Source organism: Ipomoea triloba, chromosome 7 (assembly GCF_003576645.1).
Source record: "Ipomoea triloba cultivar NCNSP0323 chromosome 7, ASM357664v1".
NCBI lineage: Eukaryota > Viridiplantae > Streptophyta > Magnoliopsida > Solanales > Convolvulaceae > Ipomoea > Ipomoea triloba.
The window spans coordinates 3,708,895-3,716,670 of NC_044922.1; the positions used below are offsets into that span (position 1 = coordinate 3,708,895).

Genomic DNA, 7,776 nt, shown 5'->3' on the forward strand with positions numbered 1-7,776 from the left:
AACGATTTCAATTTAAAATTTCGATAAAGAATATATATAGGGGGGAAACAATTGCAATTTTTTTTTCATAATTCATATTTTTCAATTTCACTGAACTACTATCATAAACAATATGAAATCGTTTCAGGCCCATTGAGGTAGTAACAATTTATTGTTGGATTATAATAAAAATATATTTTTAATATACTAAAAGTACATTATTCGTATATTAAATATATATTATATAAAATAATATATTTTCAATATTCAAATAGTGTATTTTTTTTTTGAACGGTATGATTCAATCTCCTTATCCCATTCCTGTAAATGAGAAGATTGCAATCCATGTCGCATCTTTAGTCAATGAATGCGGAAATGATTGGACCACCTTGTTTGACTACTTGATTTTACTACGGAGTATAATTTTATTTCACTATATTTATGATTACTGTGTGCAATTATTTATTATATTGGTCGTCCAGCAAATAGCTTTTCATGAAATGACATCTAACATGCCTAACTAATTTGATCATCATACTTTTTTTTCTTATGGCATGAAGAGTCCGTATACAAAACGGTGCGGTAAACTCCAAAATTGGTGCACAAACTTTACCACAATTTTTTTAATAATTTCTTATTTTTGTACAGAAAAAAAAAACACCCACACTTACTATTGAGCTAGGGGCCACACACACTCCTAGGAAGATCTTATGCGAAAGTTCAACTAAAAAATGATAACAAAAATAAAACTTGTGACATTAAAAGTTTACTTTTGAAATTTAACAATTTGTATAGGTTCATGAACTCTTTTGTAGGTCCATCTTGTAAGATATACTTTGAGGTATAATTGACCAAATTTAGGTGAATAAAAAGATTATAAGTGTATTTTTAGAGGGTAATACTTCGATTATATGTCATAATTTTATCAGTGAACAAAAAAAAATGTGACTAGGGGACTATGGGTCTTCATTTTCTGGATCAATCAATGTTTATTGCGGATACTAAAAATAAAAGAAAAAAGTGACATATAGAGCTCACCCTTATACATGTCAAACATTAGTACATGGACCATGGACTATAAATTAAAAATATATATATTTTTAATATACTAAAAATATATTATTTGAATATTGAAAGTACATTATCTTATATACTATTAAATAATATACATTTAATACAAAAATAATATATTTTTAGTATATTAATTAAAAATGTACTTTGTATTTATAGTCTACACAAATATATAAATCACGATCCACACAATAATCAGTCTCTTTCAAAAGCTTTTGTTAATAAACTTAATGGAGACTCAACTAAATTGTATATTCATATTCAATTATACCTACTCAGCGGCTCTTATCCAGAAGAGATTAATTATATGTCATGCACTTATCCAAACACATATATCTAATTCGGTAAGCAAACGGCTACTTACTTCCCATCCTCTTCACCCACTCGAATGATTTAACTAAACATCACACATCATGTTTAGTTCGCAAATTATATTTTGGACCATCATCCACAATGCATTGTGAACCATGATCATAGCTGATATTGTATTGTGTTGAAAGGAAATTGAAATTGCGCGGAACAAAGACCGTTCATCTGTTCAACACAACTGCAGTATCAGTTCAACATAACTGCAGTTCCAGACGGATGACACGGCATCTGTTCCGCGTAACTGCAGTTCTCTTTCAACGCAACTGCAGTATCAGCCATGATCCATGGCCCACAATGCATTGTGGACCATGGTCCACAGTATAAGGACTGAACACGGCAAATTATTGCATGGATCATGGTCCACACAGCTGTGTGGACCAAAAATAAAAAGTACATTATTTTTGTACTGAAGATACATTATTTTTGTACTGTAGGTACATTATTTGATAATATATATTAAATAATGTACCTTCAGTACAAAAATAATGTACCTACAGTACAAAAATAATGTACCTCAATACAAAAATAATGTACTTTTTATTTTTGGTCCATGCAATAATGATTGTTCTAACACACGCCTAGAGTAAGATTTAAAAAAATAAATCAAAACGGCATCGTTTTGAACCGTGGTCCACACAATAGTTTGCCATAAAGACTCAGACATGGTCCACGCAATATTGATTGGTAGATCATAGTCCACAATATAATTTGCTGATTATCCGCAATCGTTATTGCATGGACCATGATCCACACAGTTGTGTGGACCAAAAATAAAAAGTATATTATTTTTGTACTAAAGGTACATTATTTTTGTACTGTAGATACATTATTTTAAGGTACATTATTTTTGTACTGAATGTACATTATTGTATATAATCAATAATGTACTACAGTACAAAAATAATGTACCTTCAGTACAAAAATAATGTACTTTTTATTTTTGGTCCACACTGTGTGGACCATGCAATAATTTGCCGATTACCCGAAGATGGGCCGAATAATAATGTTAATAATATAGGCCCAATAAAATGACATAGGCACTTGCTATCGTGGGCCGCTTATCCATCTTACAGCCTAATGGCAACAGTATACGAGCTTCCATTGACGATACTCGATAGAGAAGAAAACGCAGTGTTCACAAAGAGAAACTGAGGCAAACCAGCACGAAGAACCTTTAAATTGAGGTTCCTATCGCCATCAACGACGATATAATCCCGAGAGTCTCCCGGTGCGACCCATTTCTATCCCTAGCTTGCAATTCGCGCTTTACATTTCAAATTCAGGTATAATTTCAGTGATTCAGTTCAGGAAACCATAGAATTTGTTGTCCGGTTTGTTTTTCTGCAAAGACTAGAATGAAGGCACAGTGTTTCGAATTTCCCGTTAAGGTTTTATTTTTCTAGGTGGTTTAATGTGAAATTGGGGACTCTTCCTTTTGGCTTGCTGAGAGCGTTTGCGCGTCTAAGGTCATACCGTTTCATGTGTGTCCTGAATTAGAGGGGTGATATCGTTTATTAGCTTAGTGCTGGTTTGAATTCGAAGAAGTTGATAGTGTTTGCCGGAGATGTTTGTAATGGTATTTTAGTTTGCTTCCAAGTTCCAATACGTTAATGTAATTGTTGTTTGCATTCTGTTGCCTGAGTTGGCATACGATTTTAAGGATGGACTATTTGATTGTAGAATGTAGATTGAATGGTTGATATACTATCTACAGTATAGATATCTATGAGCAATTAAAGGAATGTAGTGTATACCGAAACGCATTGTCATTGGATGTCTTTCCTGTCCTTGATAGTTTCATTGTTGTGTTATGTTGATAGATATGGCATGTGTGCTAGAGGGAGAAAAAAAACAGAAATGTGAGTATTCCGTATATTGCATTTTTTGGGTCAACACTTTGATTGTAGAATGTAGATTGAATGTGTGATGTTTTGCTTATGTTCTTCACTTCTTCCTATTGATCTTGTAAGTTGTAACCTTTCACCTGCACCAGTTTTACACAAATGTTTTCTTTAGAGCTTCTATTGCATTTTTTTTTCTGGTAAATAGAATAATAAATAATGTATACATTTTCTTTTTCTTTTTTGAAATCTAAGTTTAGAGTCATGCCACTTGTAGATATGATGACATTACCACTTTCTCGAGTGTAGAAAAATGTAATGGTGCTCTCATGCCTACAAGCTTTGAAATTCAGAATCATTTTAAGGGATATCCCCTATTTACCTATGGGGTTACGTGAATATGTACTTCATGCTTGAACAGGATTCCATGGAGGCACTTTGAAAGTGCAATGAGTATGAGCCTTTCTTTAAGGCCTTTTATGTTTTAGCAAAGATATTCTTCAGTGGTTTGTCTAATTCACTTTTAATCTGTTTTACTCCCAACGAAGATAGGATGTTTGATCTCATTTGCAATGTGAATATCATATTTAATCTCATTGTACCTGTATTTAAATGATTGTTTTCTACTTGGCAGTTGTATTGGTATCAGGAATTTCAATTAAGACTTGTATAAATGGGAGATGAGTAGTTCTTGCTGTTAAGGTGGGAATCAGGCCTCTGAGCTCTTCACTATTGTCAACTGCATAAGCATGGCATCCCTCTTGGGACCATCCAACCCGTTCCCATCAGTGTTCACCTGTCAACCCAGAACTCATCTGGTAACCTTTTCAACTGGACCTGTTCCCGCATCAGTACCTGGTAGAAGTCCATTAGTGCATCAGGCAAATCCATTAGACACGGAAGTTTCTCAAAGAAGAATGAACATCACCAAGATGAAGGATGAAGAGGCCAGAGAAAGGAAAGAGGAAATAAACAGGAAGATAGCTTCACAGAAAGCGATATCCATAATTCTGAGGAGGGAAGCCACAAAAGCAGTAATTGAGAAGAAGAAGAAGGGCAACTCAAAGAAACTCCTGCCCAGAACGGTTCTTGAAGCCCTTCACGAACGCATTACTGCTTTGCGCTGGGAATCCGCCCTCAAGGTCTGTCCTTCACTCATTCTTCACCATCTCCCATCACAATTCAAAAATTTTTATATGAAATTTAGAATTGTAAACTTTATTTTAATTTGGATAAAATATGCTCAATCTTTTTGATAAGACCATTATTGTTACCCGAATCTATCTAAATGGATAACTATTCAAATGTAGATTATATGTTTTTTCCTTAGAGCAGTTGAACTCAAGCAGTGGTTTTATCATAGATATAGCGCTGCCCATAAGCAGATATGTATGTGCTTTGTGCTTTGTGCAATGTGCATGCACATTCCTCCAAAGGGAGAAATAGCTCTCTTTGTTTTGGTTGTTTCCAGTACCTACTTATAATATATTAAACTCTTTTCTTCTTTCCTCATTAAAATATTTTATTTGAAAGAGTTGTGACATCTATTCTATATAATATCAAATTGATTAGGCTGCATAAGGTTTTATATCCTGTCTCCAGAAATCAGTTTAGAAACATTGCCACTTTTTACCCAACCTGGCTTGACTACCAAGTTCTACATGGTCTGGGCTTTCTTGGTCAATCAGGAGTTATAGTCCTGTGGCTGTCTGACTGTTTTTTTAGTGGTTTATTATAATTTTTGTTTCTCCGTGCAGGTCTTTGAACTCCTTCGTGAGCAGCTATGGTACAGGCCAAATGCCGGTTTGTATATCAAATTAATTGTTATGCTTGGAAAATGTAAGCAACCTGAGAAAGCTCGATCATTGTTTCAGATGATGATTGATGAAGGATGTGTTGCGAATCAAGAATCTTATACTGCTCTCTTGTCTGCCTATAGCCGCAGTGGCCTTTTTGACGAAGCTTTTTCACTCCTTGAACAGATGAAGAACACTCCTAATTGTCAGCCTGATGTCTTCACATATACTATCCTTATAAAATCCTGCTTGCAAGTTTATGACTTTGATAAAGTACGTGATCTGCTTTCTGAAATGGAACGTCAGAGGATCAAGCCCAATACAGTTACTTATAATACCCTCATTGACTCTTACGGCAAAGCAAAAAGGTTTGCATGCTTTACTTTGTCGATAGCATCACTTCCTGTCCCGTTTATTTTGCCCTATCATTAATTTCATTCCTGGAACTTCTTAACATAGTCCTGCCTTGTAAGAATAGTTTGTTCTTTGGAATAAGGATTACTGTATTTTGTATTTAGCGGGCTAGGAATTGACGTGGTTTTTATTTACTAAAGGTTCACGGATATGGAATCCATACTCGTAGAAATGCTACGGAGGAGAGACTGCAGTCCTGATGTGTGGACCATGAACTCCGCGCTGAGAGCATTTGGCGGTAGTGGGCAGATAGAAATGATGGAGAAGTGCTACGAGAAGTTCCAGAGTGCCGGAATTGAACCCAGCATCAAGACATTCAACATCCTCCTAGATTCCTATGCAAAAACCGGGAATTATGAGAAAATGAGCGCTGTAATGCAATACATGCAGAAATACCATTTCTCGTGGACTATAGTTACCTACAACATCGTAATCGATGCATTTGGGAGGGCCGGAGACTTGAAACAGACGGAATTTCTCTTCCGGCTGATGCAGTCAGAGAGGATCAAACCAGACCGCGTGACACTTTGTTCACTAGTCAGAGCATATGGTCAAGCCGGGAAGGCTGAAAAACTTGGAGGCATTTTGAGATTTGCCGATAACTCAGACATCACACTAGACACCGTGTTTTTCAACTGCCTGGTGGACGCATACGGGATGATGGGGTGCTTCGCCGAGATGAAAGGCGTGCTAGAAATGATGGAGAGGAAAGGATGTAAGCCTGATAAGGTAACATACAGAACCATGATTAAAGCTTATTCAATTGGTGGAATGAGTAGCCAAGCAAAGGAGCTTGAGAATCTACTTGCCTCATTGGAGAAGAGTCAACAGGGCAGGAAAAGGTTCAAAGTATAGTAAGGCTTTTCACTTGGTAATATTGTTCATTTACCTTCTTTTTTCTTTTTTTTTTTTTAATGATGAAGAAAATCCGCAGTCACTACCCGATGGTGTACACTGGGCAAACTTCGTCTTGTTGCCTTAGCGTGCAAAAATATTCTGTATATTGTGTTATCAATTTTTGTATGTAATTTTCTTACATTGATTATTTTAGTGTTTGAGAAGCAGGTAAGCAGAGAAGTCTACAACACTGTATGTATGTATGTAATTATGTGATGTAAATGTAACACTATTACAATGAGGCCTTCTTTTTTTTTTTTTCCTCGATATTATAGCTTTTGCATTTCGGTTTTGGCTAGAGTTTGTAATGTTATTTACAAGATTTGAATTTGAGATCGTATTAGAGAGGAATATTTTTATTGAATTTTTGGGAGCTAGAGGATGAAGATCGATCATATTGGTCGTATTAATGTATATGATCATTTCAGTCTTTGACCATAGTCATTTATATAGTATAGAAGACTAGAAGAGGTATGTATATGGTAATTTTGTTGTCACAGGTAATTGGAAATTTATGGTAGGTTGGCATGATTAATGAGATGGAGAGATAATTTAAGAAGCGTAACCGTTGCCTTAATTATGTTTCAATGACTTTGACTGGGTAAACTCCATTGACCAAATCACCATTTGTCATGGGGTCAATTGTTATACAGTGGACAATGGTTCACATAGCGCTATGTAAACCTCGGTTCAATACGATTGTCAAATAAAATTATAATAGAGTTAAAATGGTATTTCAGTGTTGTTAAATTGAAATGAGTGTGTTTGAAAAATGAAACTAAAAAAATAGCTGATGTAATAATGTATAAGGTAAAATAAAACTACAGAAGAATTAAAATAATACTTTAGTGTTGCTATAATAAAACTAGTGTATGTGAAAAACGAAACTAAAAACAAAACTCATACAATAGCATATATCGTCAAATAAACATGAAGTGCAATTAAAATTATACTTCAATGTTATTATAATTAAACTAGTGTGTATGAAAAATGAAACTAAAAAAATAGAATCCATGCAATAACGTATATTATCAAATGAAACTGTAGTAGAATTAAAATGATACTTTAGTATTGCTATAATGGAGCAAATGTGGGTGAAAAATGAAACTAAAAAAAAACATAATAATATTTTCAAATGAAAGTGAAGTGTAATTAAAATGATACGACGTCGTTTTGTTTTACGGTGCAAAGTAAAATTTGCTGTCAATGGGTTGTTTGGGTCTATGCCATCAAAATTAGTTTTATTTTCAACCCCTTGCATCTATTTTTGCCGGAATGATCAAATGTGACAAAAATAAAAATTATAAACCCTAACAAAAATTATATTTAAGTATCAAATGTGAAAATGATACTCCGTAATTTAATAATCATTAACTCAAAAAATGAATAAATAATTGTTGTTAATCTTA

The 7,776-nt window shown here is 34.3% G+C and overlaps 1 protein-coding gene across 2 annotated transcripts; it reads left to right on the plus strand.

Annotated features, from left to right (window-relative positions):
- Positions 1 to 2,525: 2,525 nt before the first annotated feature.
- On the plus strand, positions 2,526 to 6,628 carry LOC116026229 (pentatricopeptide repeat-containing protein At5g48730, chloroplastic). Of its 2 annotated transcripts, none has more exons than XM_031267709.1 (4): positions 2,526 to 2,702; positions 3,895 to 4,402; positions 5,018 to 5,424; positions 5,611 to 6,628. In XM_031267709.1, the coding sequence occupies exons 2-4, from the start codon at positions 4,010 to 4,012 to the stop codon at positions 6,323 to 6,325; spliced, it is 1,515 nt and encodes a 504-aa protein (XP_031123569.1). In that variant the 5' UTR covers positions 2,526 to 2,702; positions 3,895 to 4,009; the 3' UTR covers positions 6,326 to 6,628. The 2 variants fall into 2 exon arrangements, with proteins under 2 accessions (XP_031123569.1, XP_031123570.1); XM_031267710.1 differs by having other exon boundaries at positions 2,536 to 2,647.
- Positions 6,629 to 7,776: the final 1,148 nt, after the last annotated feature.

What these genes read in the sequence shown, in the direction of transcription:
- LOC116026229 (XM_031267709.1), top strand. Translation starts at nt 4,010, where the DNA reads ATGGCATCCCTCTTGGGACCATCCAACCCGTTCCCATCAGTGTTCACC. An exon ending in GCTGGGAATCCGCCCTCAAG is followed by an intron (nt 4,403 to 5,017) that starts GTCTGTCCTTCA and finishes TTCTCCGTGCAG; the next exon opens with GTCTTTGAACTCCTTCGTGA. An exon ending in TCTTACGGCAAAGCAAAAAG is followed by an intron (nt 5,425 to 5,610) that starts GTTTGCATGCTT and finishes TATTTACTAAAG; the next exon opens with GTTCACGGATATGGAATCCA.